Consider the following 25,865-nt stretch of genomic DNA (forward strand, 5'->3'; position numbering starts at 1 on the left):
CAGCTGCATAACAAAAGCTAGAATAGTGTGATATGAAGGGGATTTTGGAAAGGGGAGTGAAGAGAAAGTCCTGTCGGCGATTAAGTTTATAAAAACCCTTTTCCTCTCCTAGTTCTTTTGGAACACAGCTAAGGAAATACCAGCTTGGCCCTGCCCAAGGAAAAGAAGTTGCTGAAAGTGCCATTCTCCCAAACCTTTCCTGTTGCCAGAGGTTCAGCCCAGTGACCATCTGTTGAGGACAGCATAGTTCAAGGCTAACATCATACATCAATGTAGAGGGCTGGTGGGAAGGCTTAGCATGCAAATCTTCTGTCATTAGAAGAAGAAAAAAAAAATAAAGGTGCCAAATGGCCTTAGTCATATTTCTTCTATGTAGGCACATACACCCCATTCGTGTGATCGATTTTAGTTTGCAAATTCATCTATTATGTGGAATTCCAATTCCCTGTGGTTTCATATCTTGTAGCTTATTATCTACTCATCTTCCTATTACCAAAACATGAAATATCACTGTTAACAGCTGTTGCTGAGCAGATCATCAGGGTAGTGTTCAAGAGAGACAAGGTTATTTTTCATTCATTCTGCTCATCAGAAATGCACATTTTATTTAATAGCTATATGACTAATTCCTAAAGACCCCTCTTGTTTAAAAAGTGGGACATACTCTTAAACTACTTTGACTGTGACCTATAGACCTTAGGGTCATGCATTTGCAGTAACTACTGAAAAATTGCCTAGTCAGACAGTATGTTTCCAGATGCTAAGTTGCATTAGAATGACATTATACACGTCATGGGGGGGAGGGGGGGTATTATTTCTGCATAAGGCTAGTTTAGTGTGTGCTCAATGAAGGTTATGTTATCTAATGAAAGGAACAGACTTTACTAGGCAATCTTACTCCTATGATCCATAACATGAAAATGCTCAAAACCCCTTGCTATATATAAACAATTTGAGGTGCATGTTTGTAGAAGAAAAAAGAGAAGAAAAATGTCTGTTCTTTATCAAAAGCTGTTTGATAGCACATTACATGCTAGCATGAGTTTTAGCAGAAATTGCTTCTCACGTTACTGTCATTTCTCTCAAGCTAAGTGTTTTATACCTTATCTGAGATAGTATTATAATCACAATCCTTACCCAGACACAGAAGGCAGGTCTAGATGTACTGATGGTGTTCATTTGGCTGGAGTCCTAGAAGATACCAGCATTTGGGAAGGGTTAATAAAAGCATCAGCAGGTTGAATACGATGAAACTGCACAATTTGAAGAGAGAAAGAAAAGAAAATCCTAGTGTAAATCTTTACAAGTGAAGCATAATTCCTGTTCTGGAGACAGGCTGATGGCAAATTTCCAGTGAAATATTTTTGTTTTGTGTTTTGCAATGGAAAAAGCTAAAAATTTAATTGAAACCAAACCCTTCTGTTTCAGCAGTTTCTGAAAGAGCAAAAGAGAAAGACGCTCAAAAGTGGGGAATACCTAATAGCTCTGTGGTCGGGGCCCTTGACAAATGTGTGATGACACCATGTCAAGAGTAACCTGAGATTAAAGAAGTTTGATCCTTTAATGTCCTGTAATTTCCATGTCCTGTCCCATCCTCCTTTCTGGCTGAATAATTGTGTGTAATTTTCACGCAACCAACAGTTCTCACAGGAGAAACCGAGGGGATCAGTCTGGTTGTAGGGGAGGAAAACAAGAAAAGACTTCTCTCACTGTGTTTTGTCCTGCAAAGCTGTGAATGGTCTTCCATTCATCCTGTTGTAAAACAAAGAAAAACGTCATTTTCAGACTATTTCATGGGATGAGAAAGTCACTTCCCCACCTCATGGGAAGATCGTCGCTGGTATTCCAAAAGCAGAAGAGGGGAACACCCAAAAAACCCTGTAGCATCTCCTGTCTCATTCCAGGATCTACAGCACTTCAATTTTTAAACTATGTCTGTATGATGTGATGATTGCTGCGTGAGAAATGTAGCTACATCGTTAGTTCATTACAAATGACTTAATACGGGGCTGATTTCTACCCCCAACATATTCTTTTAAAGCTCCCATCAGAATTGCTTGTATTCATCTGGGAGCTGCTTTGGCCTATAATATGCTTTGATTTGTTGTATGAATTGCCTGCTTCTGTGTACAGATTTTTTTCATTTTTCCCCCTTCTGCTTCTGGACCATGATTGATGATGTAAATAATCATTTCCAGGCATGAGCCTTTTTTTTTTTCCTGTTTGACCAGTCACTAATCACTACTTGCTCATCCCTGTGTTTTGTTGGAAAGCCAGATGAATTTCTTTTTAATGGACTTCTTTCTCTTCATGTCAGAAATCTCACCGCAGATAAATGACAGATGCACACCACATATGTAACAGTGCGCAGACCTTATAATCACTATCCAGTACGTTTACAAAGTTCTGAGAAATGTAATGTTAAGAATAGTAAATGCATGCATTTCTCTGCCATCCCTAGCATTACTTGCTCTGCAGAGAGAAAAGCTTAAAGGAACATTCAGAATTAAAAGGCTGTTATTTAACTGATCATTTTTTAGCTTCTCGCATCTAAGCACATAGGGTTTTTCATCTTGATCTAACTCAGCTTTCTGCAATGTTCGCGTGTTCAGTCCTGAGCCTGCAAAGCACTTAACAACAGTTAATTTGCCTTATTTAAGGATCCCTGTCTGAAGATTTGAGCAAAAATGGCTGAATATTAAAACGGGGTCTAGCGTTATTTTAATATATGCCAACTAATAAAAATTCCAATGCTTAAAATAGACATGGCATCATGCACATTCTTATTTGTGTTACTGGTATATCAGCCCACAGATACATAGATCATTTAATAGTCGCAGTCTTAATGAAACCAAATGCCTGAGTGTACACAATATTCAGTACCTAGAATTGGGGTATTTTCATACTTTATGCATAGTGTATTTAACTCTTGCTTCCCACGCATCTCAGCTTTGTGATAGCTCCACGTGCCCTGCACGCCCTATGGCTTGGGCAGTTGTTGCCTCTCTGATAACAAAGTGGAGAAATCGGCACGTCTTCATTGCAGCCTTGAAAGCAGCTTTTAAGGCCCCAGCACATATGAACTCTATCTCCCTTCCAGAGAAGAACGATTACACTCATTTGAGAAGTTTTGTGATGTTCTGTAGGTTATTTAGAATTTTATATTTTTCATCATTCTCCTTAGAAGAGGCTGCTTTAAAGTTTAGATGGAAAATTAAGCTGACTAGAAACACTTGGCTCAGGTGACACAGAAGGATCTCATTCTTCTGATCATTCTGGCATCCAGGAGCTGTGAATAGAAAGGAACTAGATTACTAAATAGAGTTGTCACCCCTTTTGGAATGAAGTAATTGACCTCAAATGTCAGTTTTGGAGAAGAGAGTCAGAGAATAGAAAGGGCTTGGTTTGTTTCTTTGTTCTGTAAGGCATTTGCAAATCCTAGTAATAGGGGTTTCCAAATGTTTTACCCCCTAATGTCTTTCTCCTTGTTTGACACCCCCACACCCCCGTTCTGATACATTTTTGTCCGTGTTACGTAAATGCTGTACAACACGTTTACAAAGCTATTTACTCTTGCTGGAGACATTTGCTCCTTTCCCATGTATAGTCACACCCGCATACTTGTGAGATAGCTGGTGTCTAGCCATGGTATCAGAGGTGGCTCCCCCTGCTTGTGCGCCCAGTGCTGGCTGGCTGAAATCAGTACCAGTTGGTTTTCTGCTGTGCAGATGTGAGAAAGGCCCAGTAAGATGCTGGCTGCAGTGGAGACGTCCTTGTTACATAAATATGGGTGAACAGTTCGTGAAATACTGAAATGACATTGTTCCAGAGATTCGAGAAAATTAATTTAGCAGAAAATACTGGGATGTTGTATGTGTCAGGTAAATTATGTTTCTGAAAGACTGGCTACAGATACGTGTCCTTGGCAAAAGGGCTTTTCTGTGTCATCCATGCATATACCTGGCACTGACTACCTGACTGAGAAATAAGATCAACCTCCTGCTTTGTACACATCCCGTTTTGTGGGCTGTAAATACCTTAATTTATACCGAAGCTGTGCGATGCAAAGGGATGCCAACAGAAGATTATCCAGTTGTCCTTCCTCTTCCTCATCTGTTTTCAATATTAGATTTCTGATTTCAATCCGATTTCAAGATTAGATGTTTCTCTGAGAACAGGGGCAGAAGTGTTCCAGGTACATTTTTATCTTTCAGGGAAAGAAAACGAACAAACTGGCATGGTTCTGGGATCTGCCACAAAATACAGACTCCTTATGCCAGAGCCACTAGTAAGATAAGATTGCATTGTGCAGTTTTTAGAGGCAAACCTTCTTTCATACAGAACAGACAGCTCTCGTTGCCTGGATCCAGTAATGCTGAAGTTGAAGCACAACCCTGAGGCTTCTAGTACCATGTAAACCAACAGTAAAATGGTAAGCTAGTAGCAAACAAGTAGGTATATTAAACGAGGTTTTCTTCTAGTACATATATGCTTCTAATATATGTACTAGTCTCTTTGTATATGTGGAAGAGTGTGTGTGTGTGTGTATATTTATATTTTTGTAGTTTTACCAGGTGCTGAAGGAGCTTTTTGACCTATTAGCAACAACGAATATAGCATGAACCCAAAAAGCTGGATACAAACTCTGGTTGAATCCCAAATTGTAATTTGGAAATGTTAGAAGATCTTTTTCATCACTGCTCCCCTATAGAGCTTTTTCTTTTTTTTTTTTCTTTTCTTTTTTTTCTTTTCAATTTTATCCTTGTCCATCTCATGAAATTCATCTAGAGACATGTAAGCCAAAGCTATGCTTTGGTCTGACTCCCATCTGAACAGGAGACACAGGCTGAGAACAACAGATACAGAAATAAGTGGAACATGTAATGTTGTAAGAAATCCTAGGAGAACCTCAATGTTTTATTCCTTTATGCACATCTAACTTTTTGATAGATAAAGTAAACATGTCCTGTACTTATTTTTGATGGCCTTGGCAGTAATACTCCAAGCTCAAGGTGAATGTTGTTAGGACAAAACTTTCTCATGGCAGGTTTTAACTGGCTCTTTTTGTACATCTTCCTTTTCTGCCTCTTGTCTTCTTTTGCCTGTGATTCTCCCTTGAAAAATACCCTTTAAGGGTATTGAGTCCTGGTAACTCTTCTTAAAAATTAGGGAAAATTATAGATACTTCGTTTAGCATCACACCATTTAATTCTGTCTACTCACTCTGAATAAGAGAATATGAATTTGAACAAGAGTTAATAGTGTGCCTTTGTGTCAGAGAAGGTCAACCGCATGCAGGGCTGGGTTGGTGGAGCATAGCCACCAAGCTGAAGAAGTGCCTCTCCCCATTCGGTGCTGATAAGACTGCATCGGGAGTTCAGGGGTCCTGTTTTGGGCTCCTCAGTACAATAAAGTTATTTACTTACTGGAGCAAGTCCAGCAGGGCTTCACTGCGATGGCTAGGGGAGAGGGGAGAGCACATGGTACATGAGGAAGAGGGAACTGGGTTTGTTCACCTAAGATGAGAAGGCAAGCGGTGTTAGGTCCCTTCCAACTTAAATTATTCTAAGATTCTCTTAAGCTCAATATTTATGTTTCCTTTTCCTTGCTTACTACAAAGGAAAATATAGTATTATTATATTATAATATTATTTTATGAGTATACAATAGATATTATATATTTTATTTATATATTTATATAAAATCTTCTATTTCAGGAAGATCTTTCCTTCTCTTGTGAACAGAGGGTAGTTTTATCCCTTTGTGAAACGTTAAACTGAGCCACATTGCAGGTGCTGGCTGTTCCCACAGCACTTGATCTGAAGTCGGGGGCATCTTCGCACCCCACATAACGACAGGTTTCAGCTTCTCTATGCCCCTCTCACTGGCGGGTTGGACAGTCGTTGCACTGCACATTTCTTTAGCTGCAGCTCCACCTGGCTGTGTCGTATTAACGTGATGAGTACATGGCATATGAGGCCGTGTCCATGCTTGGATTAGGCCTTAGAGGATTTGGCCATAGTAAATCTTTAGTGCAAAATCCAATGCCCATTTCTTCTTTAAATTTGAATATCATAAACCCAAAGCAACTACATTGCCCTGATTGAAATATTTGTTTTAGTCAATTTTGTTTTCGCTTTCTTACCTTTTTTTTTTTTTTTTTAATCCTAAATTTTTAAATCTGAACTTTGCAGCTATTGCTTTGGTCTCTAAGTCAATGAACTTTCTGACAACATTCCTTGTAAAGGCTTAAGCCTTTTCTGGCAAGTGATTAACAACTGGGACAAGCCCTTCCATGAGACATGAGTTTTGCAGCCTGTTGTGTGGTCTGTTTGGCTGGGTCTGTAATACATTTCCGATTGTCTAAATATAAAGAGATAAAAAGGAAAGGGACTGCCAAACTCTACTGTATAACGTAAAGCGAGTCAGAGGAAAAGGTTTATAATGTTTCTTCTTCCCTTTTTATTGCTGGCTACATCTTATCTTTAGCCAGAAGATGCTAACATCATTTCCTCTCTATAAATTGGCTCGCATGTGATTCAAAAACTCAATATGACTTTGTTTTCTAACTTAATAAAAGTTTTGATACTTTAATGCTATGAAATTCAAGAATCCTGATTTAATCTCAGAACTGTTAAAACATCACTTTACTGAGCCAGTGGGTGTGTGTATTGCCTCAGTGAGCCATCTTTTTTAACTAAGCAGTAATATTTAGGGTGGAAATTAGGAATTAATCGCAACAACCTATGTTTGCAAAGTGATGATACCAGGCTTTTTTTTTTTCCTGAGCTAGCACAAGCATATTTCTACCTCTTTTATTGCTGTTATGACATCTAGTCCCATTTGAACTAATAGTGTGATTGCCCCGTGGATTTTAACAGAACTGCATCTCTGTTGAAACTGATTCAGAAAGCAGTTGTGTCCATCTTCGGTACTGAACAAACACCCAGAAACAGCCTTAAAAGCCTTCACGAAGTTTTTAACAGTGATTCAAATAAATAGTGATTTACCTACTCGTGAATGAAATATGAAACTTGTTTCTGTTGCTCCTATTGCTGTGCCATCTGGGTGCATCATGTGAAATAAAACGATACCAGTGACTGGCAGAAACTCCCATGGCTTCACAAAGGGAAGCAAGAAAGTCTATGAATTGCTGCTCTTTTTTCCTGTTAAGCAATCTCCCAGTTTTGAGATTTACAGTTATTTTATTTGCAACGTAGCTGTCTACTATTTAGATAATTGAAAAGGCACGTCCTGCAAACACATTTTATAATTCACTCACGAAGATATGAGCATCTCCCACTTTGATAATCATCATAGTTAATCAGAAATGAAAACTTTCTGAATTGCTCTGTTATTTTGAAAGTTGTGAGACAGTCATTCTTGGTCTTGGTTGAAACGCTTCCCGTTGCGATACCCGACACTTAACGTGTCGTCAGCAGCATGCATGAGCTGCTACAGGCAGGTCTGGCCCACAGGGGGTCATGAAGGGATCATTTAATGGGTAGGTCATCACATCGAAGGCCACGTAAGAAAATACACCGTGCTTCACATGGGTCTTGGCAGCAAGTATCCCTGGAACAGGGATACTTTCAGAGACTTCTTGGTGCCATGGTGGATAATTAGAGTTGATTTAGTGTGAGCATGTCAGGCTCTGGACTGTCCTTGTGTCTGGGCGTGACAGGCTATCAGATGTCTTGGAGGGCCTTTGGCTGGCTGAAGACTTCAGTTTCCAAGGGGCAGAGCAGCTGCTCGATGATTGCCTGCTTCTGTCAAGAAGCACTATTAAAACAGTATTAAAAAGCCCCATTGCAGGATGTGTGCAAAGGTTGTGTGGGTCACAGGTAGCTAGTAAGTCCCCAGCGTAGGCATTGTGCGGCTTAGTCTCGGACTGCAATGTTTTGGTTTTGTACTTGCCCAAGGTGTCCAAAGCAGCATGCAGGCTTAATAGTGCCCTTAGAGGGGCCTAAATGCCATTTTCTATTGAGCAGGAAACAGCGTGTTTTAAATGCAGTTTTTTTCAAAGCTAGTGGCTGTGCTGACTACCAGCAGAAAGCTGCCGTGGTGCGTACCTTCACCTACAGACACCTCCACTTCCCAGGGCTGATTGACTACTTTGTGAGGAGTTGGATAAGCCCTGACAATTTGCAGGTTGAGGAAATGAATTTGCAGCGTCCTTCCACTAGCTAAATGGCAAGCAAAACATAGCTTTTCTAATCACTCCTTTTCTCCGGGACTGCTTCTGGATGGTATTTATTCCTTACGCTGTCAGCTTGTTAAGCACAGGAGATTGACACCTGCAGACAGCACCCGAATAATCAGCTGGCTTGAGCTTTGGCCTGGTGGGCTGCCCTGAGGCTTTCCAAGGTTTGCAGCATGGCAGATGCAAGGTGCGCAGGGACTAGCTCCATATTCCTGCAGCTGCCGTGGCCAGCAGGCAACAGTTAGAGGAAAGGCATTGCAGAAGATCCTTCTTACTTTCTGGAAGAAAAAGAGATTTGCAAAAAATAGGCATAAGCCTGGTGTGTCCCCCACTGACTGCTGTCAAATGGAAACGTATGAGAACTTTGCCATTGAGTACTTTTGTGTAAATACATCCCGTTGTCACTATGTGGCCAAGCCTTGAGGTTTTAAGGACCATCAAAAGTAATATCCAAGATTTCCTTTCTAGGGAAAGGATCCTGATCAGATTAGTAGGTATTACACAGGTGGTTATCTGGGAAGTATGTTAATGCTGGAATTGTTTACAGTAATCTGGTAACTCCTGTTTTATGACGTAATTTTACAAAACATGTGGAAACATGTTGGAAATTCTTACAATATGTCTGTTAAACAATTGAACTTGATTGCTAAGGGAAATGTCGTTGCAAGAGCAGAAACAGCATGGTATTGGCCTGCCAGGCAAATACACAGATGTCCAGTGCAATTGTGAGGAAGTGATTTGTTGGTGTATCAGCAGTGCCTTTCCAAGGAACGATTATGCTGTGTGTCATTGGATTTCAATTTCCTTTAATTTGACTACCCCATGTATCTATGAAGTATCACTGCAGCAGTACAACTGCAATTAGGCTAACCAGGCATCTTAAGGGACCTGGTCAGGTTTGTCACTGGGATTTCCTGGCTGTCAGCCCTAAAACTAACTGATTTGATGATACATCAAGTCTAAAACAGTCTAGATTCAACAACAGAAGATTTTACATTGCTAGGTAATATCATTGTGGTGCATTAAGCTCAGTTCAGCACGAGTGGGTAAAACCCGAGAAGCTAGGGAAATACCTGGCTCACTCTTCATGCTAAATGGCAGTGTTTATAGCAGTAAGCTGCAACTGCATTTTAGCTCATTACCTTAATGTGAGCTCTAATACGTCTCTGTGAGTGGCAATGTGAATGCAGTAGCTTGAGTCTACGCTTGTTGCACTTGCAGTCTTTTTTAGAATATAGACACAGTTGCTGTCTTTGAGTGCATCTATAAAATTATTAATAGTGATTCTTTGCCTCTTAGGAGAGTTCTGTTGCAAGGACTTGAAAAAATGAGGGAATGGGAATGAGCTAATACTGACAGAAACTCTATATATATATATATACATATATATCCCTGAAACAGTTTAGTAATATAGTATAATGATTTTTTTTTTTCCTTTCTCCCTGGGTGAGACATTTTAATGACCAGACAATTATGTTTCAGAGTGCCTACCAACTTAATGTAATGAGACAAGACACGGATTTTGTGGAGCGTGGCTTATCACTACATGAATGCATCCTAAAATAGATTTAAAAATCTGTCAATGGCAAAGGAGAGAATAATGACCACGTTACTATAGCTGTCTCATTAAAAATCTTACACACTGTTCAATAGATTTGTTGCAGAACAAGGTAGCAGAAAAATATAGTAAACTTACAAATACCTGTTTTTCTGGAGCTTGATTCAATCGCAGTAGATGGGAAATTGTGTTTCTGGGACCAGCAGCGTATCACCTTTTATTTGGCTTTAAATCCATGATTTAGATTGAGGATATAACACATTTGACCTAGCATCAATTCTCGTAGTAAAAGTCCTCTCAGATGGGCATGTAGAGCCCTGCCTATTAAAAAGTAGTCCTCTTTCACATCTCCTTTTATTAAAAACTCCAAATATTGCCTTAAGTAAAGAGTTGTTTTTTCACATACCTGATCATGCCAAGCAAGTCCCTGAAAATTCTTACTCAGCACTTTGAAAATGCTTTAATAGTCAAATGGTCCTCTCTGGCAATGGGAGAGCTATGATGAAACTAAGAGAGTTTGGCTATTGATTTCCAGTAGCCATAATATGTCTGTTATATCAGCCATAACAGTTCTGTTATATCAATGTTCAGTCTGCTGAATTCATGCTCCTGGGGATGTTAAAAAATTAGTTTGAAAACTTACAGGCAGAAAGCTCAGTTCCAGTAAATCACACATTTTGTGACAGGGTGGGATAGCTGGAGATTAAACACACTTTTTCCCAAGTTGTGTAAGTAGTGAATATCGATGTATTTAATTATTTAAGCATTAAATATTAATATTATAAGAAAAGAAAAAAGCATGAATAGAAAATCATCCCATCATACAGCAATTTGACAGCATTAAAAGCTCACAGTGAAAGGGGGAATGTTGTGCTGAGAAACAGAGGACTATATGTGTTCTTAGCTCAGTGGATTCTGTGTACATCAGGCTTTGGACAACAATGTTGGGGATATGCATAGGTGGGATATTCAACCTTTTATTATGTGTGGTAGTGTTAAGCTTTTGTTTGGATTCATTGACTATTGAGACTTCCCTAGGAGAGCACTGTCTGGTGAATGAAATTTTCAGCCAACTGGCTACCTTTCATTTTTTTAAGTCCTGGCACAGCTTAATCTTTTCCGTTCGTGTGTTACTACCAGATCTGAATTGCTGCGCTTGCGTCTCGCCCAGTGTCATGTAGCACATCTGGAAACGTTGTGGTTTGCTGAATGACAAGTCGCACTCTTTCCTTCCAGTTCCGCCTGGTGGTAAAGACAGCGCTGAAGCTGCTGCTGGTGTTTGTGGAGTATACCGAATCCAACGCACCGCTTTTAATCCAGGCAGTATCTACCGTTGATGAAAAGAGAGGTGAGTAGCCTTACTTGGGGGGTACAAAATCCCAGCACCACTGAGATCAGGGTGGCATTTCATCATTGATTTCAGTGGTTCTAGGGTTGCTGTTGAGATGCCTGCTTTGTGTGACATACCCTTCATTTCTTGATTAAAGCATCTTTTAAGTATTCATGCACTTTAAGGTTGTTTTGAGGAATTGATTATAGTGGGAAAGTGAAGACTTAAAAGCCGAGGAACCCGGCTGCCTCCCTGTGCACCGCAGGCATTGCCCCTTCCCTGCACCCATGCGCAAAGTGAGCCCCGCTGCATCTTCCAACCTTGGAGGCTCCTCGGGCCAGGCCGTCTTTCCACTTCCTTCTGAGAAGCAGCAGTCTGGTTTAGAAGAGAAAATGATATCTAATCAGTGTAATCCCTTTGAAGAGAAAGACGAGGTCAGTAATAGTACAGGCTTTATAGTAAAAGTAAAACCATCTGTTGTTACATTAAAATAAAGCCCTTGAGCAGATATTATAGTATGAAATCTGTTACCCTTCAGGCTCATGAAAAATACTTGAATATGTATACTGTATTTTTTTACAAATAAATAGAACAAAAATGGTTCTTTCTTGTTCTTCCCACAAAGCCATTGCTAAGCTCCCGGGGCATTCTCTCTTGATGCAAAACATTCCTTTGCCTCAAGGAGAGTTTTTGAGGTTGGGAGAGCCATTGTTGTGGTCTCAAACACATGGGGGTTGAAAGCAAGATCCCCTCTGTGGAGCAACTGCCTCCATGCTGAACTTGTTTGAGTGACTTGATACGGTAAAAGTGAAACAAAAAAAGTTGGGGGGTGGGGAGAAAGGTGATGCCAGAAATAGGAGAAAGTAGCCAGGTTTTGCTTTCAGCTATCAGCATGAGTGTGTTGAAAAGACCCAAAAAACCCCCAGATTGTCTCTTATGGCAGGGGAGCAGACAGGGGCAATTCAAAACCAGTGTAACACTTTGAACGGTGGACTCTTCAGATTGGCTTTCTGTTTTGAATTAAAACCAATATGCCTTACAATGCCATAAGCAGAAATGTAATTACAATATTCATGTAATTGTGAGCACTATGATTTATTTTTACAGTCATCCTTAGTATTTCCTCAGCTCTCTGAACTCAGTGGTATTCTCAACATGTTCAAATTGCCATCTGTTCACATGCTAGTAAACCTCATTAAAGAAAAAAAGAGAGAGAAAGGAGAACCCTAAACGTACTACCATGCACTTGTATTCCCTTCTGTATCTGTAAAACAGCCTCAGGCAAATATTTACATGCCCTAAAGTAGTAAAACAACTTCAGTAACAACAGAAAACATGTGGAAAAAGAAGTGATACGTCTAGTTAAATGGATACTTGTTAGGAGCATGAGAGGGTTTATGGGAATTCTCATACCTGTGGGTTGGCGGATTGTCTCATGAAGTCTTGCAAATAACTTATCCCCAAATACCCAGTTTTCCTTCCTTTCTTTTTTTTTTTCCTTTATTATTAAGCAGTTACGCTTAGCTACAAAAGAGATAATTTTTTTTCTTGTTTTAGGCTTAGTTCCTTTTTTAGGTCATCAGTGTAGTAGCCCTTCACTTTTGGCTGTGGATGTGCTATGTTTTAATTTATATTTTGAAATTAGTGGTTTATAACTGAGGAGTACCTGTCTTTAATCACTGATTTAATGGAACAGAAATGCAGAGGAAGGAAAAGCGATGCACCTTTTCTTGAAACGTTGTCATAAATCTTGCAGGTATATAATTAAGTTCAGCACTGCTTTGAAAAAAGTCCAATGTTTCATGTACATACAAGGTGATGAGATATGACATAATTCCTCAACATGCGTACCACACATGATTAACATAAAGAACCCCCTAATAACTCAGCCTGGTTTCAAAGCGATCCCATCTGTGGTTTCTATGCAAGAATACATCCATATGCAAACTGAAGTACAGGGATCTGCAGAAGTGCTGGCTTTACTCTCAGATACAAGCAGACCGTAAGTGAATAACTGCATGGCCCTCATCTTATAGGAAGTAGCTTCTAGTTACACCTCCACCTAGATCCCCCTTCCCCCGCCCTTCTTGTTTCAGAGCCCTAGAGAAATTTGATCTCTTTTTGTTTAAGCAGAGCTGGCATTGCACGGGCTCTGGAAAGCAGAGCTGGCATTGTACGCTGCCATCTGGGGCTGCTTTATCACGAGCATCTTTTAGGACAGACATTAAAGCTCTGTGGGTGACCTGGACACTGCCACATACTGTTTGTGAATTCTGACTTCTTGTTACATTATTTGTACATGGCCCACATTATCAGTATCTCCACTTCTCCTGCCATTTCACGCATAGTTAGATACCCAGTAAATTAATGTCGGTATGATGAAGGCTGTATGTTCACACATATTTAAATGGCCAGGAATACAAGACGTTGAGGTCTTTCTGAAAGTATTAATATCTTTCCATCCTACAGCAACTAGAGACAGGCACTCTGTAAGTTGGTGGCAGTCCTCATGTATGGTTGATGCAAGGCTTTCCATGGTTTATACATAATGTGCATGTCCTCTATGGTTGTGATGTCAAGATTTTGTGTAAGGCATTAATTTTTTTTTTTCTGAGATTCATATGTAAATATGTAAAAACATTTAAAGGGGAAACTGAGAAAAGACTGAGACTTAAAACAGTGGGCAACATTATTCAATAGACTGTATTAATTTAATATAGGCTTAATTATGTTCTCTGCGTGTTTATGCTCCGTGCGTGACTACTTGGAGTGCTGTAGTAGCATCAGGGTTGCGGCTCCAGCCTTGCTGTCAGAGTAGCCACGATAACGAGCGGTTACCAGTGAGAAGCCTGTGAAAGGCAGTCGAGCAGTTCTCGTTTCACCCATTAGAAGGCAGGAGAACACACACAAAACTCGACCTCTGCTGTTTTACTTTAGTGAGCCTGTGTCATCACTTCCATCAATTTTGCCGCGAGTCCTGCATGGAAGTCATAACCTTATGGGAACATCCCGGTCTGCTCCCAGAAGAATTCCTGGGATGCTACATCATCATTCTTTTACATTGTCATTCTTCTACATCACGATCGGGTGGAGGAAACAGGCTGGAAAGTAAACCTTTTTCAGCACTGGCAAGTGTAAATGATTACACTTACTATTTTTAAAAATAAATTCTGTAGTATACAAATATTAAATGGATTTACCTTTTTTACTAGAAATACATATGCATTGCCAAACCTAGATTTGAGTTTAGGTTTTTCAGGATTTGTTATATTCTGATCGTTACACAGAACATGAAAGCTGTAGATTTTAGGTCTGCATAATAGTTCCCTCAAAGGTTCCTCTTCATCTATAAATGGAGAGCTTTTAATATTCTCCACAATTACAAATAGCCTTTTAAAGGAAAAGGGAAAATATACGTCATGTTTTTCATATCTCTTGTATAAGCATCATTGTTTTACTACAATAGCCAACGAGTTTAGAAAACTCATCAATTTTTTTAATGTATGATTTTCCAAGGAAAAGATCTTTCACAAAGTTTTGCTATGCAGCTTGAAAGGAGAAGGAGTTTTTTCACTATCATTCTATCATTAAAAAAATGTTGCCTTGAAAATGAATTTTTTCATGTAGACTCCAGCCTGTGGTCTCATCTTTAAGTGGTGACTCTCCGGACCAACATATTTGGAAACCCAAGCTCAGGGCATGAGAGTGGATGAGAGCCGACACCTGCTCTAGATCTGCCTATATCCCATGCTATCCGGATCATAGGTTGGAAACTATAGGCTCTCATTATATGTTAGCAAGGAATATTAACCCAAGTATAGTAATGCAGTAAGTTCCTGGTGCAACTTCCACACCAGAACTGCCTTGTCCCCAGGTGGGTAGATGGCCTTATGGCTATTTCCATGTTCACTGCTGGGCTGTTCAGCTTGAGATCATAATGAGGAAAATAGCATTTGAAAAGAAAGGTTTAATCTGGTACAGATTGGAGTAGCACTGTCAAAGTCATTTATAGTACTGCCTCCTTTTGATACTAGTCAGGGAAGAGATGAAGAATTTCAAATTTAAGGCTAGATTTTGGAAATTGCCTAAGTTTAATACCACCACCTTAATTAAAGCCTTTGAAAGATGCATGAGCTATTACAAGGCTGCCTTACTAGTAAGTGTGCCTGATCAACAGTTTTAAAAAATTGTATTCTGAAAGAGAGAAGCAGCACGGGTAGAAGAAAATTGTATATCATTCTTGCAGGAAAGCAGCCAGGCAATCCTGAAAATACTCTTTTATGATAATGGAGAAGTATCAAGACATTCAGGCAAAAAAAAAAAATCAAACACCAGGATGCTGTCTTTAAAAAATGAAACAGGATTGTTCCAATGAGAATAAAACCTGCCTGCGAAACAAAGGCATGTTTCCCTAGAAGGACTCTCACTGAATAATGCAGTATGGATTAAATAATTTTTTTTTTAATGTTGTTATCAACTTGCTTTTTTCCAGCTGGCATTGTTATAAGTCAGACTCGCATGGTTTCCCCATTTTGTTTCTCTTTCTTATTTTCTTCCATTTTTATTTTTCACTGGAAACCACAGGAAGACATTTTTGTAGTGAGGATATCATTTCTGCTGATCATATATCATTTGTGAGCCGAGTGAATTTGTTCCACATGTCTTTTGAACATGTACTGCACAAAATGTCTGGTAATATAGAGAATGTGGGAAAGAGGTGTCTGCTGTATTTTCATTACAGCCGTGTATTTGAATTAGTATTTAATTAGTAATGCACATAAATACATTTGGAGAGCTGAGAGTGAATCCCCCTCCTTTGATTTTGCTTGAGATAAGGAAGCTCTGATTTATTATTCAGTAGTAAAGATCAGAGAATGTCTCAAAAAGAAGGGAAAAGAAAACAGGATAAATATTGCTGTCTGTGTGTTCTTTAATAGACAGGTTTTTCCACACAGTGCACTGCCATTGCCTTGAAAACGGAGATCCTTGGTTAGCAGAGATTTGATGTCTGTGCAGCAGACATTATATATCTAGAGATATATATATGTATATAATACCAGCATGAATAAACAAGGGCTGTTATCGCTGTGAGAGTAATGCAGAGTTTTAACATCGGGGTCACTGATCAGTCAGCAACAGGTTGTGGTGATGAAACATCTGCATTTTACTGCCTGATTATACTGAAACTATCGTCATCCCTATCATGTTTAGGGGTTGTGGGCTATTGGAATACTCTGCATTTTTCCCTCTGAAATTCAGACTCTTGCAGTTATGCTGGTGTAGTTGAGTATCTCTAAGTTAGGGTTAGCTTTCTGCTTCATCCTCCTCACCTTTAACTTGTACTCCAAACAAAACACTGAATTATAGTCTTTCATTATTTACTTCAGTTTCCTAGATAATATAGTTATGTGGGTTTTTTCTTTAGTAAATGCAACCATCTGCCTTTTAGCCAAATGAAACGTGATGGTTTTACAAGGTACCATCCACAAGAGGTTATCTTGAGTCTGGCTGGTGTTGCCTGTCTGATGTTTTTGGCACAATAACTTACTAAGCCACTTGGGTTTTGGCATCAGATAATGGTACAAATGCAAATCAACGTGCAAATCAAGCAAATACATCATAACTAGAAGCACAGATTTTGACCTTAGAGGAAAAATGAGAAAAATGTATCTGAAAGTTTGGTAGAGGGGATTCTTATTAAAATAATTTGAATAAGAACTACAGCAAAAATCTTTTCCCCTCATTGATCATTTCTTTTATCCAAGACACACAGCCTGTAATTTGAGAAAACTGTGTTCCTCTGCTGCACCGTTTCGTTAACAGGACTTCTCTTAATGCAGCATAACTCAGTAGTATCGCTAGGAATGTAAGCATCAAATGCACTGAGAGAGTAGCATGTAGATTTTTGTTGAAGATTTATCTAAGCTTATGTGAACCTATGATAGGTGGGGTAAAATTCCTCCTGCCTGATTTTAGAAGTTCACTGTCAATCAAACTGGGCTAACAAAACTTCCTTCATCATTGAGGGAGAGAAATTGGTATACCTGGGGAAAGTCCACCTTGGCATATTTTAGATCCTTGCATTAGGATGCACCATAGCTTTCACTGACTGTATTAACTTCACTCTCTGTGAAGCAGGGGAGACACTAGAGGAAGCTGGAGATCACTGTCCATTGCTGTCCAAGCTGGAGATAACACTTGGTCTTCCACCTGGCCACATCTTTCCACCTTGTGCTTATCTTGGATAAATGTCGATGTTACAGCTTTCCATTTTGATCACCATCACCAATGGTTTCTGCTTTTCCTCTAGGAGCCAAGCCGTGGTCCAACATCATGGAGATTCTGGAGGAGAAGGATGGGGTTGATACCGAACTACTGGTTTACGCCATGACCTTGGTTAACAAGGTTTGTTTACTTTGTTGGCATAACTGGTGGAGATAATGTTAGTATTTTCAATTGTGTAATGCTCTTCCCTGTTGAGAATCTATGACAAAGGAGATCTGTCCCGAAGAAGTTGCAGGACAAGCTGTAATCAATCAGCACACTCTTGTTACTTGTGTTGCAGTCACCCAGAGCCAGCAGCCGGGAGCAGAATTGCTATTTTGCTAGATGCTGTGCAGAAACGTGTTATGATATGGCTCCTCTCCCAACGCTGACGACGCAGTGCAAAACAAAACTCAACAAACTAACTCAACACGTTATCCAAGGGGAGAAAGAAAGCAAGTGCTGGTGAAAAGATCACATGCTCACAAAGGCTTGCATTGTGTGCAGCTTTCTAGTTCAGATTGTTTAAACTTTTTTCTACTGCAGACCAAATATGATGAATTTAACAGGTCTGAGTGCTAGTAAGAGTGCTTCTACTTAAAAAAATGAGGTTACTTTTTTTTCTTCTTTCTTTATATTTTCTGGTGTCCTGTATTACAAGTAGTAGTTTTGCAGTAAAATCAAATGTTTTCCAAAGTACTTGCTTGTGCTATAAGGAGGGAGAAAGCAAACGGACCGTAAAAGTTAGAAATTTATTAGTGTAAATTCCTTAAAAATTAGTGTCTAGTCCTAAACAAATCTTAGGGTGACTAAAATTAAAAATTGATTTTTTAAAGAGCACAGATGATCAACATACTACTAGCAAATCAAAATAACTGTGTGTTTTATGATTATACTTAATAGGCCAGAGTATTATGGAATATTATTATTATTCATTATATTCATTTAAAGATCCTGAGTTTGTTGGTAGAGGTCATAAATCAAGCTGCCAGCTTATTGTGCTCATGGCTACATGGTTGGGGCCGTGGATTGCTTTGGTGGTTTTTTTGAGAAAATAATTTCTTACTATTTTATTATTTTATTAATGATATCAAGTTATTATTTTATCATTTTATTAATTTCTTATTATTTTATTATTTTATATGGCAGATATTGTCCAGCAAAGATACCTGAGAGGGACTAACCTCTCCTGGTGACAACACTGATGTTACTGTACTTTTACTTAGAGCCACCCTTGTTCCTCCTTACATGGTAGTAAGGATCCTCTTGACTTTAAAAGACCACCTTATCTCACTGATGTACTCTTTCTGAAAGGCATCGCCAGCTTTATATGCTTCTGTCTGTAGCTGCTATTAAAACTGAGGCAACTAGTTTTTAACGTCTCTCTTTTACGCCTCGTTGTTTCGTGTACCAATTCCTCTTTCTGAGATAATTATCTTCATCATTTGCCCAGTTGTAATCTACCTGGTGTTTGACTTCTTAAAAAATTTTGCTCTGCGTTGACTTTTATTATCCTATAGTTGATTCCTTTAGTCTGAGTTTTTTACTACATTTAAAGCTATTTTTAGGAGGAGGTAGTTCTTTAAAAACACACAAAAAGAAAAAGCATCTCACAGTCAAAGGAGCAAGGCAGTTATGAAGATCAAGGAAGAGAGGAATCCCACAATGCCAGAGTTATAATTATGATCTGGCTTATGGACAGCTTTATGAAGTTTTTAATGGGATTTTTTTCATGATTATAGAGAAAACAGCAAGCAGCATGTCACAGTTGTAATTTTTTTCCCCCGCAGAGAATACAAAGAAGGCTCAGATGGTTTCAACTTCTCTAGGCGAGGAAATGTCAAAGTTTTCAGTGCAGGCAGACTCCTCACAAGGGATTTGTCTTAAGGAAGCATACTTCTACTCCTTTTTCTTTCTCCATGTATACATTTACAGACTTTTTTCCTTCCTGCTCAAGAGCAGAAAACACATCTGCCCAGGCATAAGAGTTGCTCTGATCCTTTTATCCTCTCCCTCTCTTTAGTTGATGCTTAACGGATTTACTTACACTAACATTTCATTAACCCTCTCTTAATTTGGGGGGATTTAGGCATTAATGAATCTCTTAAATGAGACTGATCCCAATGCAGATACTTCTGGTTATGTTTAGTTCCGGTATAACCTTTGTTATCTTCCTTTGGTTAGTTCCTATGATCTGTTAGATCTTATTCTAATCTCTGCTTGCTTCATTTTTATTACTGAGGTCCGGATAGATGAAAGCCTTTGTGTTTCCTTTATATATAAATAAAAAAAAACCCCACTCATCAAATGCAGAAAGAAAATTCTATGTTGCATTCAATTCACTTTATATTTACTTCCTATAAAACCTCTTCATTATTGAGATTACACTGGAAGCTTCGTAGTCGTAAGATTACTGTTGATTTTCTTTTTACCTGTGTTTAATATTGCTTGGTATCTCATATCATACAATACATTTAAAAAAAATAGGTAGATAAAATAATTATGAGGTATATAAAAATTAATACATTTTGGTATAGTCAGATTAAGCACTGAATGTTTTTAGCAGGTCTGGTATAAGACTAGAATTTAAGCACCAGCTTCCAGGCCAGTGGTTACTAGTGGGAGCTTAGAGTACCACCCACCAGCAGTCCATCAGCTGTAGTTGAAGTGCTGTTTCAGGGCAGTATGGTGTTAAAACAGCAGCTGGCACATCGTTTTTCGGTGACCTGCCTGAAGGACATCACAACTGCCACACTGGAACAACGATCATCTTGCGTCCTGTGTCTGACGTCGGCCGCAGCAGATGTTTTTAGAAGAAGTTGTCGTTCCTGGGAAAACACGTACATGAGAGATGCTTCTTCCTATCCCAAAGCAATTGAAAACTTGGTTAATGCCCTTAAGTGTGTGTGTTTACCATGTAGTGCTTTTCACTGTAACATGTAAGATTTAGCTAATGTCTCTTTATCTAGTGCACGGGCCCTGTAGTGAAGCTCGGGCTGTTGGATGTTAGCAACCAGAGCAGTACTCTTACAGTCCTTGGACTTGCACGTAAAGCATTGCACACCAAATGGACTTTCTGTTGTCTGTATCCTCTCTGCACCACTGCTTTATACTTTGATTGTTTTGTAAATGACAAAAGGCACCATACTTACTAGTTTTACTAGCTAGTATCATCCAGGGCTACACATTTTCAAAACTGCAAATAAAGAGAGGCTTTCAGTCTGAAGCAAGGCATAGCCTAGCACTAATTTGTGTCAGGTTTTGTTCAGAAATGTAACTGAGGATATGTAGTGATAAGAATATTGTGCTATTACCAGTTGAGTATGTTTAATAGGTTTTATCATCTAGGAAAACATTTGGCTGTTACACTCCCATAAAACTCTTTTTTGTTGTTGTTTTTTTTTTTTAACCCCCCAATACAACTTCATTAGTTTTCTTGCCTTTCTTTCCATTGGGACTGTTACACTTAGTGGTAGGTAAAACGTATTGTTTAGGCTTTGGTAAAAACACTAAGAAGATATATCAAGCTCAAAACTCTCAGCCTGGGGTTTTGGTTTTAATTTAGTTCACCATTCCAAAAGCAGCCACTTGAGAGGGAAGAACTTGAAGCTCTACAGGCTTTCCCACAATGGTTTGGGAAAGCAACTTGGAAAATCACACAACAAACAAATAAAAAAAAAAATCTTAATTCAGGGATGTTTCCTCAAACCAAAACTGGATAGAGGCATAGGAATGAGTCTTGACATTCACATTAGTGCTTCCTTTGTACACCTGAGTTCTGAAGAGTTTCAGATTTGAAATCCCAGTTTTGGTCTAGGCTAGCGGTAATGTAACAAAATTCAGCAAGCAAACCACAGAGTATGGTTTAAACACGCTTCTCCAAGTGGCTGAATTTTAATTCTCTGGACAGGTTTTCATTTTGTAAGGTTGAGTCTTCAGAGCAGGAGCAAATATTTGGGACTTGTATGTGTATTTTGATATGGGAGTATCAATTTGAACTTAACCAGGTACTGAGGAAGGACCTTGGAAGGACCTGCCCAATTTATGACCTCTGCTCTGCTGATTGCGGTTTTTGTTTCCTTTACGAAGCCACCAGGAAAATGTGGGCCCACTCTTGTTTTCTAATATCACAAGCCAGAATTAATCTGTCATATATGCAAGCACTTCATGTCCCTTGTGTTAGTTACTGCAAAAATCTTTCTCCTGAGCTAGACTGAACTGACCTTGTTGTGACACCAGTGGTGCCTCTTTACATCCCATTTTATAATGTTAAAAATTGAATTTGATATGCATTAGGCTCCGAAAATGGATCTGTGAGTTTAATGACAAACCGTGCAAAGGAAAAATATTTGATTTCTATACTTGGGAGTTCAGTTGCCCAGTTCTGGCCACTAGCATGCAGTGAAAATTGGATTTCCACTGCTGCATGATTTAAAATTATATTAACCAATAAAAGGCTGCTGACAAAAGCAGGGTTGCCAGTAAACACTACCTTATGCTGCTGTTTTCCTTGTCTACAGCCTGCCTGACCTCAGATTTTAAAAAAGCTGTATTTGAAGCGGGTGATCTGCCTATCAACATTAAGACGATTTCCTGATATTTTAAGTAGTAAATGCTCAGAAGATCTGTGCAGATCTAACTGTTTATGCACCCTTTTGCACATAAGACATCACATCTTATTGTGCCTGAAGATGCTCAGGTCATCGTAGCTGTCGTGTACTTCTTTCATAAGTAGGAGAAAGCCTGACAGACATCATTTTCTATTATAGTATTTCCATATCCGTGTTAAAGCTACGTTGAATTTACAGTGTAATGGCTTCATCTGCTGAATCCTCAGATTTCTACTCAATGCTAGGTGTCAGTTTAGGAAAGAACAAAATGCACATGGTATCTGTTTTCAGCACTGTTCAGGAAAATTTAATTCCATAGTCTTCGGTGGGTTTTAAACAGGCTTAAATACTGTCCTGGACAGAGACAAATTCTTAATTAGAGCCTGAACATAAAATCCTGAATGTATAACCCTAACACTTCATTAGTGTTTGTGCTAAGCATCCCTGTTGCAGTGGACCTCACCAGACATCAGATAATAGTCCTGTAATGACTGAAGAAGAAGATGTTGCTGTGTCATGCTGAGTTTAAAAAAATAAGATTAAATTAAAAAGTAGCTTGGTGATGCACATTTTGCAGTGCCTCATTTCACAGGAAAGAGGTGCTTTAACAGGGCAGGGTATATCAGCTGTCTGTTATTATTCATGTAATTCAGACCAATTTTTCTGAATGTAAAGCTTCTTGGTATAGGGAGGCAGCCCAGAGTGGATGCTCTCTTCTGCACTCTTCTGCTAAGAGCCACTTTGGAAAAGCCGGGCTCCAGAAAACCAGTATTCTCAGAGCACAGTTCATCCCATCCCAGGCATGAGATGATGAAACTCTTTCTGGAGAGGGCCTGGTTTTCGCATGCGCTGTCTCTATCTCTTGCTCTTTCTCTCTTCTACTGGGAGTATAGGTAAGTTACTTAGCTAATTAAATAGGAGAGGGGTAACTGAGAATAAGCATCTCTCTGGTGAGCTAATCCAGAATAACTGTTGCTTCCAGTGTGTCCTCTGCCATATTTTGCAGAAGCGGCTCTGTATAGACTGATTCTTGCAATGAGGTATACATTGCTCTGCAAGTAGGTAGCACAGGATGTTCAGTAGTTTCTGCTCAATGTGAGCAGAATTAGACCCATTTTGCTGCATCGTGCAAAAAGAGGAGTAAAAAATCAGCACAAGCTGAGTAGAAATCAATGGCAAACCAGAATAGTAGTGTTTTCTGTTGTCTTTGTAAATGTCTGCAGGACTCTGGTGGATGAAGTTCACTTCTGCTCTGAACAAAGTTGTCCAATGCCCATGTCCTCTTCCCACACATCACTCTGCAATAAAGCTGTGAGTGGCTTTATTCAATCCCTCTTGCTGCATACCCTGCAGTGGCATACTATGGTATACATGGTATACTGTAGAAGGCCACCTTCCTTTCTCAGTTTTCTGAATTCACAAAAAAAAAGGGAAATGACTATGTTAAGAAAAGTGCTCTCTCTTGAACATAGAGCAGGTGCCATAGAAAGCTCTGAACTCAAGCAGTTTATTTTCAATAGCTGTTATTATTGGCATTCTTTATTTTCTAGTGTCATTCTCTATTTCTAGTGGCGTTCTCTAGTGGCATTCTCTATTTTCTAGCTCCACTCCAGTGTCACTGTTAACAACTTACCCCCATAATCAGGAATTAGTAACTCTTTTAACATTTTATAGGAGTTGAGGAGTCAGTGTACCTCTAATAAGGCTTTTCAAGTTGAAAGGGAGGAAGGGAGGAAAGGAGTCAATATCTCTGTGATATAAAACAATTTGTGCATTGGGAGGATGACCTCTACTGCAGGTGTGGAGGACAGTAGGCACATGGTGCAGGATATTTCCTGCTGTCCTGACATCACACAGCTGTGCATTGGACTTTTTCTTCTTAAGGCCAAACTTACAGGAATCAGTAGGAAATCAGCTTCACTGTTTTGAGCTAAACTATTTTTTTTCTCTCTCTTTGCTTTTATCCCTGTGTTTGATGCTTTAACATTCTGTGTCCTTTAAATCTATACTTCAGTGAAACCAGGAAGAATCCAACTGTGTATTTTAAAGACCCACATTTTCCATACTTTTTTGTATGAAGTAACAACATTGATTTGTTTTGCCAATTATTCATTTTTCTACACAGTGCACAGAGTTGTTTGTTAAAAGCTGTGCTACTTGTTTTTTATTTTCTAGTGGTGTCTCTAATCCCACATCATGGGTTTACTTTATTGAAATCATACACAGCACCACTTGCGACCCGCTTTTAAAAACCTTTGTTTAATTCTTTTCAAAACAAACAGATTTAAATGTTTTTCCTTTGATTCTTAGACGCTGTCGGGGTTGCCAGATCAAGACTCTTTCTACGATGTGGTGGACTGTCTGGAAGAGCTAGGCATTGAAGCTATTTCACAGAGACACTTGAACAAGAAAGGAACAGACTTGGACTTAGTTGAGCAATTTAACATTTACGAGGTAACATAACATGCCCTGTTTTATGCATCTTACAGCTTGTGCAGACTTCAAAGCTGAGAGGAGGGGGGAATGTAACCTACGTGAAATTTGGTTATCTATTTTATTTTAAAAGAAAAACATCTGGTTGCTAGAAGTATTATACATATTCGTATATGTGACCTGCCTCAGTACATAGCTGCGTTCAATGCAAATGCATTTCGTACTAAAGCTGGGGCATGCTCCAAGGCAAACCAGCACATTTACCAGCCTCCTTAGGGGCAGTTCTGCCTGCAATTAAAACTTTCTCAGACTGCTAGTTACACATCCTGAAGTAAGTAGAAGTTGTTTCCGTATGCAAAAGTATTCAGCTCATGAAAAAGATTCGGCTGAGCTCAGCTTCACAAATACCACTTGTTCTGCAGCTGAATACTCAGCAAGTCCTTGTTTACAAGTTTACACTGGACTAGATCCTATACAATTTGCAGCAATGGAGTAATGAGTGACTCCACATTCGCCACCTAGGTGTAAAATAACTACTTCTGAAGTATTTATATGTAAGGGTAGGATAGCCAGTTTCTTAATAATTAGCCTCTTTTCAGACTTCAGGAAGTGTTGGAGCCGAGGGGGGGGAGGTTTAGGCTGAAGTTCATGTTACGTAAATGTGAATTCATGTTCTGGTGTGATGAAATGAAATGACTTTATCTCCATCTAAGTCCAGCAAAGGATTTGGTAGATTTGATTCTCCATTGTCTTCATCAACTCTACACCCATGTCACTTCACTAACTTTAGCAGGGTTAAGTTTTATATACAGCAGTTTGCAGGAAGAGTCAGGCCAAAATAGGAATGTGAGAAAGAGAGGGCTCCATGTTCTTCTTTCTTTTTCTATTGTCAGAGGCATCAGCTCATAAAATCCTTTTTAAAAGATGATCGTTAATCTTAAAAGCAGGTTTTTTCGTGCATGCTGTGCCTACTGAAAGACTTGATTGCAAAATTAGAAGTTGGCTTAGTTGGGTACCAGCTTTCTGTTGATGACCAGACTAAATTTAGACATGCCTATGTACATTCTTTCTTTTTTCTGCCAATGTTGTTCTTTATCTGAAAAATCTCCTCTTCCCCACTGAAATAGATTTTACAACCTAAGCAGAGATATCACACTTCCGCCTGCCTTTGTTTTGTTAACGTCACTTCTGGTAAGAATTATCAGAAAAACAAGATTAATAGAAACAAGAAGATATGCATTCATCTGATCACCCCCCTCGCCCTATTTGAATGGATCTTTCTCATATAAAGATTACTTAAATGTTATGCTGCATTTCAGATGAGATCCACCAGTAACTTTGTTGTTTCTGCCAGCGATATCTCTCCTTACGTACCCTAAGGTAGCACTTGCTTTGTTTCTGTTAGAGGTATGTCACATTGGCATGTCAACAGCGTGCTGTAGTTCAAGATACTCCATGTTGCACCCA

At 39.2% G+C, this 25,865-nt stretch overlaps 1 protein-coding gene across 13 annotated transcripts in view; it reads left to right on the forward strand.

The window, feature by feature from the left end:
- The window catches only part of FHOD3 (formin homology 2 domain containing 3), a 413,703-nt gene that overhangs the window by 267,896 nt on the left and 119,942 nt on the right, over window positions 1-25,865 (forward strand). For all 13 annotated transcript variants that reach the window (XR_012774388.1, XM_075494120.1, XM_075494122.1 and 10 more), the window contains exons 7-9: window positions 10,998-11,109; window positions 17,402-17,496; window positions 24,276-24,419. Coding sequence is in view for 12 of the 13 variants with exons in the window: in XM_075494120.1 (XP_075350235.1) it covers window positions 10,998-11,109; window positions 17,402-17,496; window positions 24,276-24,419 (351 nt within the window). In the remaining variant the exon portion in view is untranslated. The remainder of the gene's footprint in view (window positions 1-10,997; window positions 11,110-17,401; window positions 17,497-24,275; window positions 24,420-25,865) is intronic.

Source organism: Mycteria americana, chromosome 2, assembly GCF_035582795.1.
Source record: "Mycteria americana isolate JAX WOST 10 ecotype Jacksonville Zoo and Gardens chromosome 2, USCA_MyAme_1.0, whole genome shotgun sequence".
Taxonomy (NCBI): domain Eukaryota; kingdom Metazoa; phylum Chordata; class Aves; order Ciconiiformes; family Ciconiidae; genus Mycteria; species Mycteria americana.